The sequence below is a fragment of the Prionailurus viverrinus genome, chromosome B2 (genome assembly GCF_022837055.1).
Source record: "Prionailurus viverrinus isolate Anna chromosome B2, UM_Priviv_1.0, whole genome shotgun sequence".
Classification (NCBI taxonomy): domain Eukaryota; kingdom Metazoa; phylum Chordata; class Mammalia; order Carnivora; family Felidae; genus Prionailurus; species Prionailurus viverrinus.
The window spans coordinates 41672505-41691187 of record NC_062565.1 but is presented as its reverse complement, the minus strand read 5'-3'; the positions used below and the strand labels follow the sequence as shown (position 1 = coordinate 41691187).

Here is an 18683-nt window from a genome sequence, read left to right as displayed (position 1 = left end):
TGAGCCAGCCAGGTACCTCTTATGTGCTTTTTCTGAACATATTTTATTTTCAAGAAAAAAAACATGCTTTTTAAAAAGTGGGGGAGGGGGAGAAAAAGCAAATAGATCCCAGGGCAATCATCTAGAAACAAAATAGTTCTTTGTCAGACAAGAGCTTTCACCTCAGGAGAGTATCCCCTGGTGCATGTAATCATTTGTTTACAAAAGGCACATAGTAGCTCCTCAATTGATACTTGCCGGCCGGATGAATCAATGAAATAAACGAGGGGACCCAGTGACTAACTTGGACAGCCTGAGAGTCCCAGTGAGGAAGAGAAACAACTCTGAAAAACGGATAGGCAACACTGAATTACCCAGGACTCTACACATAGCCTAGTAGTTCCTGGGCCCATTGAGTCAAACAGGGGACACCTGTGGAGAGGCTCCCACCAAGCCAAGGGGTTTTCTGTCCAAGGTCTCCTCGCCCACCCCTTTTCTACCTGTGGAGGCAGCAGCCCAGACAAGCAAGAAACTGCCCTTTTTTAAAGGTCATGGGAAACACGGGTGAGCAGCCAAGGGAGCCCAAAGCAAGCAGCCCCTGGCTGTCCCCCCAACCTCTCATGCTCTCCATTGAGGTGCCGTCCCTTTCCCTCATCTGCACAAAGCCAGTTGGGGAGGAGGGGCAGTGACTACAAATGAAACCAAACCTTTCTTGGGAGGCTCACAGCCTCAGCTCCTGGCCTGCGCAGGCCAGGCCATGTGTTGTTATGGTTGAGTCAACCAGCTGGGAATCAGCAGGGGATTGTAAGGAAACCACGTTAATTAAGAGAAAGCAAACAGGACAGTCATTCACTCTGTCAGGCCTTTCTTCTGACTTCTCTTGCAGCCTCCTCCCACCTTGGTCTCTATCAGCTCAGCTCTCTCCACCTTCCCATGCCTTTTCTCTGCCTCTGTCATTGTCATTCACAGGGAACATCTGTGTGGCTCTTGGCTCTGATCCACTCTTCCTGGGCGAGGTGGGAGGAAGGCTGAAAGAGCATCTTCATCCACAGCTGGGATCAGAACTTCCTCAGCCCCGAAGCCACAGACAGGCTGACCCACCCGTGGCTTCCCAGCTTTTGCCTTTGCTCTGGCCTCAGCTGGTTGGCCTGGTGCCTGGCAGCAAGTCTTCAAACCAGATCATTTCTGCCGCGAGTTTAAGTTTCTCTTGGCAAAATGAGCGTTTCTGGGCTCATCCCTCGTGAATGTTTCCCCAAACATCTTTGTTAGGACAGTTTTCTCGGGACTTGAGTTATCTCCAGATTTTAGATATAGGTTCCAGAACAAGTAATGGACAAAAGAAGGAAGATATCCCTGGCAAATGGGGTAGAATTGAGGGGGCTGGGCTCCTCAGAAGAAGGGGTGGAGGGGCCCCTGGCTGGCTCAGTCCCTTAAGCGTCTGACTTTGGCTCAGATCATGATCTCACGGTCTGTGCATTGGAGCCCGCGTCGGGCTCTGTGCTGACAGTTCAGAGCCTGGAGCCTGCTTCAGGTTCTGTGTCTCCTTCTCTCTCTGCCCCTCCCCCTTCTCAAAAATAAATAAACATTTAAAAAAAGAGGGGGTGGATAGGAAATTTTGTCAGGATAAGGAGAGGTTCATCAGTCTTCCTTCTCTCACATATGTGCATATGAGGTCACTGCTGCTCTTCGAGTTCCAGGATTGCAACCGCAGCTGGAAACAGTTCACCCCATGCAGGAGAATGACTCTGCCAACAGCCCAGAAACTCCGGCTCTTGAAAAGACCCTTCCTTTGCATAGTAGCTACCATTCTACAGCCCCCAGAGAAGGGTCCTCACTCCCTCTTATTCCACAGCACAGTTTTACTTAAAAAAAAAAAAAATCCACAACATACTGAGGGATATGTAAGACTCACCGATGAAATAGAAGATGCTATTTTTGAAGTAGGGAGATCAGTCTTAGAAAATACGTTTAAATTAAAAGCAACTTAAATGTCTAGCAATTGGGGATTGGCTGAGTAAGTTATGACACTTCCAGACAATGAAATAGTATACAGCTATTTAAAATAATGTTAAATGGGGCGCCTGGGTGGCGCAGTCGGTTAAGCGTCCGACTTCAGCCAGGTCACGATCTCGCGGTCAGTGAGTTCGAGCCCTGCGTCGGGCTCTGGGCTGACAGCTCGGAGCCTGGAGCCTGTTTCCGATTCTGTGTCTCCCTCTCTCTCTGCCCCTCCCCCGTTCATGCTCTGTCTCTCTCTGTCCCAAAAATAAATAAATGTTGAAAAAAAAAAAAAACATTCAAAAATAAAATAAAATAATGTTAAAGATGGGGCACCTGGGTGGCTCAGTTGTTGGAGCATGTGACTCTTGATCTCAGGGTTGTAAGTTAGAGCCCCACACTGAGTGCAGAGATTACTTAAAAATAAAATCTTAAGGGGCGCCTGGGTGGCTCAGTCGGTTAAGTGTCTGACTCTTGATTTCAGCTCAGTCATGATCTCAAGGTTCTTGAGATTGAGCCTTCCATTGGGGTTCCCCACTGACAGCCCTGTGTGGGGCTCTCTGCTGACAGCACGGAGCCTGCTTGGGATCTTGGGATTCTCTGTCTCTCTCTCTCTCTCTGCCCCTCCCCTGCATGCGTGCATGTATGTTCTCCTTCTCTCTCTCAAAATGAATACATTAAAAACTAAAAAAATAACATTTTAATTAATTAAATAATTAATATAATGCTAAGGGATAGAAAAAGAGATCAAAGAGAAATTCCAGGAACAGATCTACACCAGATAAAATGCAATGGAGGAATATATGATGCTTTTAATAAATGATGCCCAGTCAGTTAAATATTGCTATGAGAAAAAAAAAATGAATCTTAATCCCAATCTCAGATCATATAATAAAATAATTCCAGGTGAGTTTTGATCCAATGTAAAAGGTAAAACAATAAAGTTTTTAGAAGAAAACATAAAAGAACATCTTCATGATTTTGAAGAGGACAAATTTTTAAATAAGGAGGGGTAGGAAAAAAAAGGGGGAGGACACCTGGGTGGCTCCGTCGGTTAAGCGTCCGACTTTGGCTCAGGTCATGATCTCACAGTTCGTGAGTTCAAGCCCTGCATTGGGCTCTGTGCTGACAGCTCAGAGCCTGGAGCCTGCTTCAGATTCTGTGTCTCCCTCTCTCTCTGCCCCTCCCCTGCTTGCACTCTGTCTCTATCTCTCTCAAAAATAAATAAATGTTAACAAATTTTTTAAAAAAAAGAAGAAGGGGTAGGGGGCCTCGCTGGCTCAGTTGGTAGAGGGTGCAGCTCTTGATCTCAGAGTCATGAGTTCAAACCCCCACGTTGGGCATGGAACCTACTTAAAATACCAAAAATGCCAACTACAAAAGAAAAAACTGATAAATTACACTGTATTAAAAAAATTTTTTAATGTTTATTTATTTTTGACAGAGAGAGAGAGACAGAGCATGAGCAGGGGAGGGACAGAGAGAGAGGGAGACACAGAATCCGAAGCAGGCTCCAAGCTGTCAGCACAGAGCCTGACGCAGGGCTCGAACTCACGGACCGCAAGATCATGACCTGAGCCGAAGTCGGACGCTCAACTGACTGAGCCACCCAGGCACCCCTGTATTAAAAAAATTTTAGGGGCGCCTGGGTGGCGCAGTCGGTTAAGCGTCCGACTTCAGCCAGGTCACGATCTTGCGGTCCGTGAGTTCGAGCCCCGCATCGGGCTCTGGGCTGATGGCTCAGAGCCTGGAGCCTGTTTCCGATTCTGTGTCTCCCTCTCTCTCTGCCCCTCCCCCGTTCATGCTCTGTCTCTCTCTGTCCCAAAAATAAATAAACATTGAAAAAAATTTTTTTTTAAATAATAAATAAAAAAAATAAAAAAAAAATTTTAATGTTGCTTATCAGAAAAATATACTATAGAAGCAACTCAGAAAGGAAGATGACATTTGCAATACTTATAGCCAACAAAAAACAAGCATCCAGAATATACAAAGAACTTGTACAAACCAAGAAGAAAAAGACGGGCAACCTAATGCAAAATGGGCCAAAGACTTGAACAGACATTTTACAAAAGAAACTATCTAAATGGCTTACAAACATATGAAAAGTGACTCGTCTTCATTAGGCATAAGAGAAATGTAAATTAAATGCCCAGTGAAATCCTACCACATACTCACCGGAATGGCCAAGGTGAAAAGTACAAAAAATATCAAATATTGATAAGGAAGTGGAGCAACTAGAACTCTTATACACAAGTGGTACCAGAATAAAGTGTTTGGTAGTATCCACTATCTAGTATCTAAGTATATACACACCCTATGACCCAACGGTTCCACTGCTAGATCTATTCCTGAGAGAAGTTTGTTCTTATGCTCACCAAAAATCATACAGAAGAATGTTCATCACAGCACATTTTGCAGTAGTCCCAACTGGAAAGTATCCAAATTCTATTAACAAAAGAAAGGATGAATAAAGGACAGTATAACCACGGTAGAACATTATATAGCAATGAGAATGAACAGATGACAAGTATACATAACGCTCGGGATGAATCTCACAAATATGCTGTTGGTGAGTAGATGAAAGCAGACCCAAAAGTGTACATGTTACATAAGATTCTGTTCATACCAAGTTCAAATGCAGGAAAAAGTAGTTTATGATGCCAAAAGTTAGGGTAATGATTACCCTTGAAGGGGGGATAGTGTCTGGAAGGGGACACCAAGGGGTCTTCTGAACTGCTATTCATGTTCTTTTTTTTTTTTTTTTTTTTTTTTTTAGTTTATTTATTTTGAGAGAGAGAGCACGCATGAGCCAAGGAGGGGCAGAGAGAGAGGGAGAAAGAGAAAATCCCAAGCAGGCTCCATGCCATCAGTGCAGAGCCCAGCGTGGGGCTCAAACTCATGAAACTGTGAGATCATGACCTGAGCATAAACCGAGAGTCAGACGCTGAACTGACTGAGCCACCCAGGTGCCCCATGAACTGCTGTTAATGTTCTACTTGTTGGTGTGGGTAGTGTATTCCCTTTGTGAAAATGCATCAAGCTGCACACTGATAATTTGTGTACTATCTCATATAGTTCAATTGTTCAATTGAAAAAAAATTTTAAGCTAGTCTCCTGAGCAAAATAGGGTCTCAAAGAATTTTTTTCATGTAGCAACTAATAACAAATGGATTCAGAAAAATATATATATAACAAAAAAAGTATTATTTCATTTTGCTAAATGTACATAATGTTTATCTCTGGATTATGAGTGATATGTATTTCCTTTTTACCTTACTGTTTTATTTTTTCTATAATAATCACATTACTCAGCATTATATAAAATACAATTTGTTTTTTAAATATTTATTTTGATAGAGATAGAGAGTGTGAGTGGGGGAGGGGGGAGGGAGAGGATCCTAAGCAGGCTTTCACTGTCAGCACAGAGCCTGATGCAGGGCTTGAACTCATGAACCATGAGATCATGTTCCAAGTCAAATTCAGATGCTTAACCAACTGAGCCATCCAGGTGTCCCACAAGTTGTTTTTTAAAATAAAATTTGATTATAAGAAGTCAGGATAAGATAATGAGGAGAGGGTTGGCACTCAAATACTTTAGCTCACTGTGCCCCAAAGACAGGGCTGTCTTACTGCCCTGGTTGTGACTGGATCCCCAGAAGCTGGAGACTTGTAAAGAAATGGGAAACGGGGGTGCCTGGGTGGCTCAGTCGGTTAAGTGTCTAACATCAGCTCAGGTCATGATCTCTCAGTCCATGAGTTCGAGCCCTGCGTTGGGTTCTGTGCTGACAGCTCAGAGCCTGGAGCCTGCTTCAGATTCTGTGTCTCCCTCTCTCTCTCTCTGTTCCTCCCCCACTTGTATTCTGTCTCTCTCTCTCTCTCAAAAATAAATAACGATTTAAAGAAAAAAAGAAAAGAAATGGGAAATGGTACAAGCAGGAAGTGCTGAAGGTCAACATACAGAAGAAATGTGGAAGCTATAGGGAGAGGCCAAGGCTTTCCTGATCCTGGCCAGGACATTTCGACATACACCCCACCAAAACCTTCTCCTCCACTCCTAATCCATGTGTCTGTCTCACTCACACTTACGTACCTTTCTCTCCAGGATCTGCCTTTGCCGAACGCAATGTTTTATGGTAACCCAATGCCACATTTCTACTGTTCTCCTTGTCCATGGTGGTATCACTCAAGCTCCCCATGGAGCAGCTGTTCTGCATCTCCCTAGTCCACCAGGGGTGACAGTCCCAACTGGAAGATGGATTCCTTCCCTCCCCTTTGTCAGGAAACATGCTCTGCCATTTAATGAGCTTGGTTCTCCCATTTATGAGTCAGAGTAGGAAAACTATAAAATCCCCCTTTCAGGTTAATTATGGAGAGTGGAAGAGGAATATCCTAGCCATCAAGTGGAAGAATTGAGCTGTGTGTGTTTCTTATGTAGCTCTAGAGGAGCATATTATTTATCCTGCAAAACCAAAAGAGAGAAAACCGGGCCGTTGTGGTTTAAGTACTGCAAGCTTGCTCATTATGCAAGTACATCAAACTTATGTAAAGTACCTAGCACGTGGGCCATCTCAGTAACTGCCTTATAATTAGCTTCTGTTTATTGAGCACTTAGGTCTTATCTAATCTTCGCAACCCTCTAAAATAGATTCTACTCATTCATTATTCAACAACTATACATTGCATTTATTATGTGTCAGCACTCGCTAATTGCTGGAGATAGAAGTCAAAACAACAACAACAACAACAACAACAACAACAACAACAACAAAACAATATCCCTGCCTTCGTGGAGCTTACAGTTTGGTGGAGAGACAATATTATACAAATAGATGTAAAACCGCGTCTGTGCCAAGTACTAAAATGGAGTTATCTAGCGCTGAGAGCCAGTAACCCCTGTTAAGGAAGACTCTAATGTGGAAGTGAATTTTGAGCAGGAGAAATAAGCAGGAGTGTTACCAGGGGGCCAAAGAGCAGGCAGAAGAAATAGCTATACGAAGGCTCTGAGGCCAAAGGGAAGTGTTAAATATAGGAGAATGAAAGGCAAGTGTGTATTGGGGTTGGAGGAGAGATTGATGGAGAAGGGAGGAATTAATTCTATGCCAGATCTACCTGATACCTGATGTTCCAGAACCGGAGTCCTAACCATTTCAACCTCTATTGAACAGGCCTACCCCCACCCACAAGAAGCAAAAAAAATCCGCATATGAATTTTAAAAGCTTTAAGGAAATAGGTGTAGTGTATGTGATTTTACAAAGAAAGCCTGTCAGGGAACGAAAGAGACCTTGAGACTTCGAGGACTGGCATATGAGAACTAGAACACCTGCCCAGGACCCTCGGAATGACTCACACTTCACACAGGGCTCCACGCTTAGCCCCAAGCCGGAGAGGAGAGGAAGCTAGAAATTCAAGGCTACCGGGGCGAGACTCCCACAGCCGCACACTTCCTGCTCACCATTGCGGCTGCGCGCGCGCCGTTCCGGAAGCGGAAGTGCACTAGCGGTCACCGTTAATTTTCAAGATGGCGGCTCTCAATGTGCTGGTGTATCCTTGTGGACGGCTGCTCCGAGGGCTCCTGGCTGCTCCAGTCGCGACCTGCTGGGCTCGGCCTCCAGCTCGCGGGTTCAGGGAAGGTGAGTCCTGGGTCCCGGCTACCTTCCAACGTTGAGGGAAAGAGCGGGGGAGGTTGCTTCCCTCAGCCTCCGTACGCTCCTCCCTCCCTTTCCTTAGCGCGGTTCTGAAACGCGGGAGATGCAGGCGCTCTGGGGGTGCTTGGAAGCACTTTCCAGACCCTGAGGCTATTATCTTGACTTCCCACTGCTCGCAAGTGTTCTCACTAGTAGGGGAGGACGGAAAGAAAGGCCTGCTTAGTTAGGGCAGGAAGAAACCTGTCCCGGGGTTCAGAAAAGTTTTCGGTAAACGTCTGCATGTTAGTTTTGATTTCCGTATTCTCCCAGCTGCTGCCTCCCTCGTTTAAAAAAAAAAAAAAATCCCTGAACCATAAGCGAAGGACATGTGGCTACCCTCCCCAGTTTCTCATCCGAAAATGCTGTGTTCTGATGGCGGCTTTTTCCGCCCTGGCCGCTAGTCTCCCAGAGAAGTGGAAGCTAAGGTGGAAAAGCCACCGAACAGCTGAAGCAGGCACATGCTAGATGGTGGTTCTCCTTTTCTATAATCGTTAAGTCTGGAAAGGCAGCCTGCTTCCAGCATTGAACTGAGAGCTTACAGAAGGCCAAGTACTGGACTTCAAATTGTCAAGGGATTCTGTCTGGAAAAAGAAAAGATACAGCCCCTTTCCTGAGAAGTTAGGTTCTAATGAGATGATATGTATATGCTCCAACAAATGCAAGTTTTTACATGACTAAATATAGGGAGATTTGGTTACTAGAAACAGAAACCCAATTGGAAGTTTTACTGAGGGGAATGTGTCTTGAACAGGCTTTGTAAAAAAAAGGATGGACTGGCAGAGAGTGAAAAGGTCTTTTGGGACATAGCCTTCCTTTGTGCATTGCTGGAAGCAGGAAAGGAGGAGTGGTGTGCAAAAGAAGTGATACTGGTTTTTGGTTTTGTTTTTTAAGATTCTGGCATAGTATTGGCCGATGTATCCTTCAAAGCTGAAAGGTATCCAGAGGGAAAGGGTAATCCTTATTGTCAGAGGGAACAGAAAAGTCCAAAAAGAAGAACCAAATGAAGCGTCCATTGGATTTGTCTCAGAAAGGGTCTCTTTTTAGCTTTCAGACAGCAGTGGCAGACCGGGCTCCTGGTAGGCCTGGCCCCAGCTAGCTGGGCTTGGCCTCCAGCTCGCAGATTCAGGGGAGGTGAGGGGGGGTCCCAGTTTGGGGAAATCAAAGAGAGATCTCATGAAGAAACAGAAATAGGTATGTTAGAAGAACTTAGCTGTGAAGGGAAAATGGAACATTTACTAGAAAGAACAACATAATTCAGATACTGCCTGGTTAACATTAGATAAACTAATCCATTAATAAAGAAAGGTACCAAAGAGATCATGCTGATGACAGAAGGACTTGGTAAGATGTTTCATCTCTACCCATGCTGCACAATAAGCATATACCCATAAGATTTTTGAGGGTGTCTACCAAGCATCAGGCTCTAATAGCTGCTGTTTACATATCCATTGTGAAATTGAAAGTTGAAAACAGTTTTTTGCCATGTTTCCAGAGAATGCATGAGAGGAATCAGGGTTTCCTGATTCCTGATCAGGGTTTGTTTGTTTGTTTACAAAAGAGTATTTGAGATTCAAATTTTTTCAGCTGGAGATTTTGTGAAATGAATGACTTTATAATCAGATTGGTCTTTGAACTCTTTCTCTCCGTAAATATCTGGGTTGGTAACTCTTTGGTGTTACTTGCCGCCAGACCTAAAAGCTAAATCATTGAATCATGTGACCTTACATAAAGGCATTACCATATTCTTTATTCTGCTTGAGAACCACCTGTCTTCAAAGCCTTTAAATGAAACCACTTTGTCTTGATACACTATTTAAAGTTGTGGGGAGGAAGCTGGGTGTTTTGCTGAAAACACTCATCCTACTTTTTAGAGTATCAGACAGTACTCCCTAATTATAGGCAGAGTTCATGAACACCCAACACTTGCCTGTAGAGACTCTCAGGCTAAAGCAGTGGTTCTCAACCGGAGGCAGTTTTGTCCCCCAGGGAACATTTGGCAATGTCTAGAAACACTTTTGGTTGTCACAACTGGTAGTCCTGGCATTTGGTGGGTAGAGGCCAGGGATGCTGCGAAACATCCAGTGCACAGGATAGCATCCCCAGCAAAGGACAACCTGGGCTGAAATGTTAGTTGTGCTGCTGGTTTAAGGTTGATCAGAGGGACACAAAAAAAGCAAAAAAGATCCTGGAAAAAGCAAAAGTGAAGGAAGATAAAAATGGAAATTGTGGTTTAGTATGCGCCCTGCTGCAAGCACTGTGCTAGGTTTTCCACATACATTTATTCAGTCTTCTCAATTTTTTTTTTAATGTTTATTCTTGAGAGAGACAGAGACAGAGTGCAAGAAGGAAGAAGCAGACAGAGACGGAGACACAGAATCCAAAGCAAGCTCCAGGCTCTGACCGTCAGTACAGAGCCTGACACAGGGCTCAAAATCACAAGCCATGAGATCATGACCTGAGCCGAAGTCGGACACTTAACCGACTGAGCCACCCAGGCACCCCCTTCTCAACAGTTCTTACAGGTGGATATTACTGACATTTTTACAATGAGAAAATCTGGCCCAGAGGAGTTCAGTAGCTGCCCAAGATCACACAGCTAGTGAGTGATGGCCTCGAAGTAGAACCAGCACTCTTCCCTCTCCACCATTAATATCACTGGGCTACTCAACAGAAGGGCTTCCCTGTGGTTCTCCCCCAGTGAAAACTCTCATCACTTAACTCGCCGAGGACCATTAGTACTTTTTATGGGAAAGATTGTGTTAGATCTCATTCCTGCCTTATCACTCTTGGGAAGGAAATGTATTTAAATTTTTTTTTATTTTAAGTTTATTTATTTTTGAGAGAAAGAGCGAGTGGGGGAGAGGCAGAGAGAGAGAGGGTGAGAGAGAATCCCAAGCAGGCTCCGCACTGTCAGCATGGAGCCCAATGCAGGGCTCGAACCCCACAAACCGTGATACCATGACCTGAGCTGAAACCAAGAGTTGGGCACTCAACTAACTGAGCCACCCAGGCGCCCCGTGGGAAGGAAATGTATTTAAAACAAGAAAAATAAACAGACGTGACTATCTGAATGAATAATAATCATCTATCAGACACCAGTGCAGAGTATGTTGAAATGAGTAAAGGCTGAGGGAATTTTCTTCATCTTTTCCAGTTAGCTAAGGGGTTTTCTGGAGGACTTAGCAATTCAGACAAGGATGTGCATGTCAAGTGGACATCTCTATAGCTAAAAGCTTTAAGAGATGAGTGTGTGAGTTGGGGGCTTTCCAGACTTGAAGGGACATAGTCCAGAGTAGCCTGCTAGTGGAAAAAGCATAGTAAAGTATAATACACAGGGACATTCCCATCGGAGGTCCAAGGGAAAAGAACAGGCTAGGTGATTAGGGAATCAGAAAACTTTGGTAACAGGGGCGCCTGGGTGGCTCAGTCGGTTAAGCGTCCGACTTCAGCTCAAGTCACGATCTCGTGGTCTGTGGGTTCGAGCCCCGCGTCAGGCTCTGGGCTGATGGCTCAGAGCCTGGAGTCTGCTTCCGATTCTGTGTCTCCCTCTCTCTCTGCCCCTGCCCCTGCCCCATTCATGCTCTGTTTCTCTGTCTCAAAAATAAATAAAACGTTTAAAAAAAAATCTATAAATAAAAAATAAAAAAAGGAAACTTTGGTAACAGAACTAAAGATGAACAAAAGGGAGTGGGGAAGGAGTTTGAGAAAAGTAGTCAATAGCCAGAAGTGCTGCCACACATCCCAACCCCCACTCGACTCCCTGGCCCTGCCCTAAGACTTGTAAGTGCCGCCTGTTAGCCATCAGTGACTCCGTTCTGTAATACTGTGCTTGGGACTTGGTTTCCATGGATCCTGTCCAAGAAGGACTTGGTCTCTGGGCACTTGCTGTGGCAGCGCCCTCCACATCATTCATGGGTCCTCCTTCCAACTTTACTAAACAGTTGAGTCTTTATACTGCCGCAGTTCACTGTGTCTGTGTTTATGTGTCCATCAAGGTCTTTCTGCGTTCACTGCAATCTCACCACAGCGCTGTTTGCTCTCGACTGTTATAATTCAGTTATCTTGGATTCCATCCTAGGCGAGTATTTATTGAAGTACTCAAAGGACCTCTTTACAAGGCATGGACTTTTATTGTAGTGAAGTTCCCATACTTGGTTTCATTCCTTTTTCTCCTCTAGGCCAAAGACTGTCTTCCTGTTCTGTTCTAATTCTCCACAGTAGGTAGAGCAGGGCTGTACCCTCCACAGGTGCTCAGCAACTTGTGTTGTCTCACTCACATGGGACGGATGATTTGATGTGTATGAGAAGTGCCTATCTTAGAAGATTCGACCCCTATTTCCAGTTTAGAAAACTGCTTCATGTCTTTCCTTAGTTTACTTGATAACAGCCACACCTCAGAGCACAAGGGTGATTCCGTCTTTTTCTAAACAACTTTTCCGTTAGTACCTGAACCTCTTAGTCCAGCTTTTCATGGCCATCCCCATCTTGAACGGAGAGGAGGTCAGGGACAAAATGGATCTCAGGGTTTGTTTGGTTTTGACTTGTTTTTGTATGCACACTGAAAATCAATACTATTTTGATTCCTATCTCCTGTTTTCAGAGGCTTAAAATCTGCTAGGGGCCTCTTCAGGCTCCAGCCAGGCCTCCTGCCCCTGCACTGAGACACAGCCCTCATCACTCTCTATCCTGCAAGAGTTCTCGGGTCATTCCTTCTGGTTTGACAAGTTGTCTGCATAAGATAAGCATCTGCCTATTGTTTTACCCACTGGATTATAGTAAGATGATTCACTGGCTCAGGGTTGCTGTGTGGGGAGCTGGCCACAGGCTTTTGATCTCTCTTCCAGGGGCCAATGAGATGACTTCAGGGTTTGGTTCTTTGCCGGGAGTGATGTGTGTTCTGTTAGATTTGTTTACCTCATGGTTAGGACCCAAGTGCCTCCACAGAGAGGGGAACCACATGTTTATCCGCTTCATGTTTCAAGACATCGTTCTCCTGCTGGCTTGAGTGTACCAGAATGTGTCTCGCCTTTTGTTTCCTACCGGGATTATTAAAAACTTGCCCCTCACCTGTTGCTGCTTAGATTTGGTTGCTCTCTGCCCCTCTCCCAAGTTGGTTTTTGCAAAGTTTCCGGGGTGCCTGGAAGCCCTGCTGAGCTGGGGCTGAGTCCTTTTTCTGCTCCCCCCGCGTTTGTACATTGACACGTTCCAGTGACCGTCTCCCTGCAGCTGTGCTGGCCTCCTGACTGACCATCAGTCTGAGTCTCACCCACATCCCGCTTAGGCTGGTCTCTGTTGTGAACAAGTAGATCCGTGTGCGGGGTGACGCATTTTCTTTTACAGGGAGAAAACTAGTTTGTCTTTGAATGGATTAGTAACTACAGTGTTCTGGAGGAAGCCTCAGGGCCTTTCTGGCCATCATTACTCCTTTGTGTATCTGGAGCGGGAACATTGAGGGGCTCTCAGGTTGGTCGTTTTGGAGTAATGAGTCTTTCTGAATGGTCTTGCCCAAAAAACAAATGGGGGACAATTCCAGACAGTCTGTGTCCAATTAGGTGTTGGTCACAGAACTCAGTGATCACAGATGCTGCCCTGGGCCTCCAGTTGAGTTAGAATTGCCTCATTTTTTTCTTAGACATTCTCTTTCTCTCTTTTTCTTGTTTATTATTTATTGCAAAAGCAGTACGTGTTTATTTTAGAAACTTTAGAAAATATGGACAGGCATAAAGAGAATAAATTCACGTACTGCCACCACTGAATGAAAACAGCATTACCATTTGGGTACACAGCTTCAGGGGTCTGAGCCTCCTGAAGTCTACGTCTGATTGTATGCTCATCAGCGTGTTTCCAGGAAAAGATCCATAATTTTCACTAGATTTTTAATGTTTATTTATTTTTGAGAGAGACAGAGCAGGAGTGGGGGAGGGGGAGAGAGAGAGGGAGACACAGAACCTGAAGCAGGCTCCAGGATCTGAGCTGTCAGCACAGAGCCTGGTGTCGGGCTCAAACCCACCAACCGCAAGATCATGACCTGAGCCGAAGTCGGACATTTAACCGACTGAGCCACCCAAGCGACCCTTCACTAGATTCTTAACATGAAGGACAACCTTAGGCTCTCTCTAATCTGCACTACTCCTTGCCTTGGCTGAAGCTGAGTAAAACTCATTATGGTAGCCAAGCTGCGGTTAAAATCCAGTTTTAGTATTTAGGGAGACAATTTGCAGTCTAGCTAAGTGGACCGAAGTTTTCAGTGACAGTAATTAGCAGCCAGAAGGGAACCATGACAAGTACTTCGTGGTCTTGATGCTAGCTAGCATTTATTGAGCATGTGCTGTGTACCAGTTCCTATGCTAATGACAATGGTTTCTCTCTTTCTAAAGAAACTGGGAGAACAAGGAAGAATCTCCAAGAACTTTTTTTTTTTTTAATGTTTGTTTATTTTTGAGAGAGAGACAGTGTAAGCAGGGAAGGGGCAGAGAGAGGGAGACACAGAATCCAAAGCAGGCTCCAGGCTCCAGGCTCCGACCTGTCAGCACAGAGCCCGATGCGGGGCTTGAACTCCTGAACCACGAGATCATGACCTGAGCCGAAGAAGTCAGAGGCTTAACCGACTGAGCCACCCAGGCGCCCCTCCAAGAACTTTGTTTGATCATGTTTGCCGAACATGCACCATGGGCTTGGTTCTTCTTTGAATATTGTTGAAGTTGTCATTCTGCATCCTGGTTGAGTACACCAGGAGTAAATACATACAGCCTGATGGATGTGTGTGTGACTTACTGTCTTGCCCTCAAGTTTTCTTCTGCCTCAGACCTTAACAGGTGGAGAGCTCTGTCTGGAATTGCAGTGCTCTCCTGAAAACTCAGCCTGGACCAGCGTCTGCAGGGCCCTCTTCCCCACCACCCTCTCCAGTGTACATACAGCAAAGGTGCAACCCTGCAGGAGAGGAGTGGAGAAGGACAGAGGAGTTAAGTCACACCGCTGCCTCATACAGCTGTAACCCGGCTTCCCAGGCTGAGTTCTGGGAGTGCCATCTGCTTGTCTGCTGTGGGGCCGCTGGCACAGCATTAGTTCAGTCCTGTGTCTGAAACGTCAGGGTCAGAAGCCATGTTTGTCTGATTCTTGTCACGAAAGGACACATGCAGTAGGTACTTTTGAAGACCTTTTAGATGCTTCTGTCCCCACCCCCACCTCACCACTGAGGTCACATTGCTAGGCATGGTAGGGTAGGATCTTGCCAATTCCCCTGGTTTAGAACCAAGATGAATTTTGGCTCAGAACAACAAAAACAATGTGGAGACCCTTAATCCCAGAGAGATGATATTACTTGGGGATCTAGGCTTGTCCCCACCTAGCCTCAAGGGCATAGAGCCTTGGCACTTGGAGGTGAACCCTGTACACTTTTCTCTTCCAGGTGGGGATAGTGGGAGAGTGCAGACTGAAAGCTCCGTTTTTCTGCATATGTAGAATTTGAGCTATTATTTGAAACTCCCTGTTCCTTATTAAATGGCTAACCTAATTTTTCCCCTTTATCTCTGTAGTGGTGGAGATCCAAGAAGGGAAGACAACTATAGTAAGTATCATTGAGCTGGCCACTACAGCCTCTTTAATGCTTGTAGCTGCCTGGGAGGGACAGATGGACGGAGGCCTAAACTGGACTCCTGGCTTCAGGAGCAGCTCCCTCTGTCATCATAAATCCCACAGTCTACCATTTTTCAAGCTGTGCACTGTAGTGGTTGAATCAGAAACGGTCACTGTGCCTGGACTGAGGCCTCTGTTATTTGATTAAAGTGGCATTTTGTATGACAAGGTCTCAGAGGTCTTTGTTGATACATTCTTTGGTGGGTGATTAATCAGTTTTCTAAAGGGGAAACTAAGGCAGTGGTGAGACTGGAAAGCCCAAATAAGCTGGCCCATGGTGGGGAGCCTGGATCTCAGTCCCTTTCTTTCCTGCCTAGAATGACCAAGCTACTTCTTAAGTGACACAGTTAAAAGGTGACACTGTCTGGGCCCTGGGCTCTCTAGCTAGTGCACTGGCTTGTCTGTTGGTTAAGTAGTTAGAATGATTCTTCATCCACCTACTCCCCCCTTTCCCTCAGTGGGCCCATCTCACCTCCCTTCCTCGGGGAGTCATGGGGCCTAGATTATCCTATAATCCCTAAAAGACAACGTTGTTTTCACATGGCCTGCCATGCTTCCAAGAAACCCTCAACCACTCCACAGAGCTCCCAGAAGCCTCTAACTTCCATGTCAACCAGGGATTTAACCCTTCTGGCAGCCAGCCACGCTTGATCCTCCTCAAGGCAGTCTTATCCCCAGGACAAGCCCTCTTTGGGTTCCCTCTTTGGGTCTTCCCCAGAATACTTCCTCCAGCTTTTCACTGGTTAACCTCAAAACAGTTCTTTTTAGGGGGCTCCCATCCCTCTGGGCACCTCTTTTGGTTCCCTTATTCAAAGCCAAAACAAGCATTCACCCTAGAAACTCCATGCTGGTGGAGAAAAATATATCTGACCTTTGAATATGGAGTGTTTTTCCATATGGAGCGTGAATTTGCTATTTGCAAAATAAACGTGGAGACATTGTGGCACTGTGAGACCCCTGGCTAACTTTGGGTACTGCTCACTTTCTGGGTCTCACTGTCTTCATCTATAAAATAATATTATGATGCTTCCCTCACTAGGTCATAGGGGTGAAATGGGGTGATACATGTGAACCATTATTAGCACAGAGCCAGGCATACAGTGGGGAGTCAATAAATGTTAGCTCTCTCCCCCGTCAGGTCCGCCTTAACTTCCTCCCGAGACCTACCATGCGTCTCCACGTTTTCCCCAATGCACTTCTCCATTTCTGGCATGGCTGTGGTAGCCTTGGTAGAAAGTTAGGTAGCAGTGCCCGCACAGCCTTGCATTGCATCCAACCCCCTTTCCCTTTTGCCAGTTCTCCCCCAGGAGACAGTATTGCTTTCCTCCCAGAGCCCAGCCTCGCTCTCATAATCCATGGCCTCAATCAGCAAGGTTTTCTAAACTCCCCCTCTTGTAATCAGAGCTGCCTCCCAGATCATTGGCTTATTAATCCAAGGCTGTGTCACAGGATACAGCAGCAATGGCGGAGGTCATTGCACACGTGGCCTCAGCAGGATTTGAAAGGTGGCATCCAAAATGATGAAAGCAAGGAGGAAGGTGGGGGAGTGTATCTTCCCACGTGTGTTTTAAAAAGAGAGAGAAAAAGCAGGAGGGTACACGATACCTGCTTGTAGAGGCATAGATCAGGCTTTGTCAGCCTCAGTGCTGTTGGCATTTGGGGCTGGCTAAATCTGTTGTGGGGGCTGTTCTGTGCCTTGTAGCACAGTTAGCAGCTTCCCAGCTAGATGCCAGTAGCACCCCATCCCCCAGCTGTGGCAATCTAAAATGTCTCAGACATTGTCCCACATCCCCTGGGGGGCAAAATCCTGCCTGGTGGAGAACCACTGGCATAGACTTACCTCTCTAAGATGAAGCTGGAAATGGCACTTTCCTCTGAGAAGGATATGTGGGATGGGTGGGATGGGACTTCCTTTTAACTGTGTATCCCTGCACAGTTTGAAACTTCTTAGCATATGCATTTATTACTTTTTCCCAAAGCACGAAACATGATGTTCTGGTGTTTTGCTTTGTTTTGTTTTGTTTGAGGAAGGGAAGATGGTGTTCAGCTGATAAAGCAAACCCCTCCCTCTTGCCATCAACATTAAATCTAATTGCCACTACTCTTACATGCCACCGTGTGTCTCTGGCCACCCCTAAGGCCCAGTATACAAAAGCTGCAGAACCACCAGCACAGTTCGGGTGGAGAGACCTATCAGCCACTCCCACAGGTCCCCAGAGATGAACTTTCCCCAGCATCTCACCATTTTGGGGGTTGCTCAAGGATCTGAAGCCCCACGTGGCCTTCTCCTCACTGGCTCTCTTTCTCTGCCTCCTAGATTGAAGGCCGGATGACAGGGACTCCCAAGGAAAGTCCAAACCCCCCTAACCCCACTGGCCAGTGCCCCATCTGCCGGTGGAACCTGAAACACAAGTATGGCTATGAGGTGAGTCTACTCAGACACTCGGTTATGCATGTCATGGAGGTCATGGTCCCTGGTTCACTTAAGCAGCATCCCCACTCCCCAACCCCAACCCGACCCGCCAGCCACTGCATCTCATGGAGCCACCAAAGACAGGAGCATTTTGTTCAATGGCTCTCAACCCTGGCTGTGCCAGGGAGCTTAAAAAAAAAAAAAAAACCAGCCCCGCCCCAGACACTGATTCCATTGGTCTGGGGTGGAGCCTGGCCATCATGATTTTTTAAAGCTCCCAGGGTGATCCTAATGTGTAGCCAGGGTTGAGAGTCACTAACTTAGATCATGGTCTGGTTGCATACAGTTCAGACCACCAGGGCCCTGTAACCCAGTCTTGCAGGGCGTGTTCCCAAGGGGATGAAATCAGGATCTAGATTTGACTTTTTGCCTTTTCTTAGGAGGGTATATTTGGAGAGTCCTCACTATGCTCTGGGGACACATTACTGTCTCTTTCCATACGAAGCTATAAAGGCTCCTGTTCACTCCAGCTCTTCTAGAGCTGTTGTCTCCACGGAAAGGTGATAATGGTGAATAACAACAAGACTTAACCCGCACTGAGTGCAGGCTCCATGTCAGGCACTGTTGTAAGCATTTACATGTCTTAATTCACTTAGCTTTCACAATATCCCTGTGAAATAGGTATTTTTTTCACCCTTGTTTTCTAGATGAGGAAATTCGAGGCATGAAAAAGTTGATGAATTTGCCTCAGTTCACCCAGCTAGTATCAGAGCCAGGATATAAACTCTAGGGATACAAAACCCAGGCAGAGCCTACTATCCTGACTGCTGTTCGCCATCCTCTCTAGAAACAGGGAAGTCTTGGAGGAAGGGACGCAGCCCTAGAAAAATCCATACTTGTCCTTCAGAGTTCTATTGGTGACATTAAGCACCCTATTTTTAGCTTTCAGGTGATTCAGGCTCTGGGCCAATTT

General features: G+C 45.8%; 1 protein-coding gene across 3 annotated transcripts in view; it reads left to right on the top strand.

Moving 5' to 3' along the window:
• Nucleotides 1-7443: 7443 nt before the first annotated feature.
• MRPS18A (mitochondrial ribosomal protein S18A) overlaps nt 7444-18683 on the top strand; it is a 16671-nt gene continuing 5431 nt past the window's right edge. Inside the window, exons 1-3 of one of the 3 annotated variants that reach the window (XM_047860644.1) lie at nt 7444-7608; nt 15198-15229; nt 17615-17722. In XM_047860644.1, the coding sequence (XP_047716600.1) occupies nt 7497-7608; nt 15198-15229; nt 17615-17722 (252 nt within the window). In that variant the 5' untranslated portion in view covers nt 7444-7496. The remainder of the gene's footprint in view (nt 7609-15197; nt 15230-17614; nt 17723-18683) is intronic. The other 2 variants (XM_047860645.1, XM_047860643.1) reach the window with 2 other exon arrangements.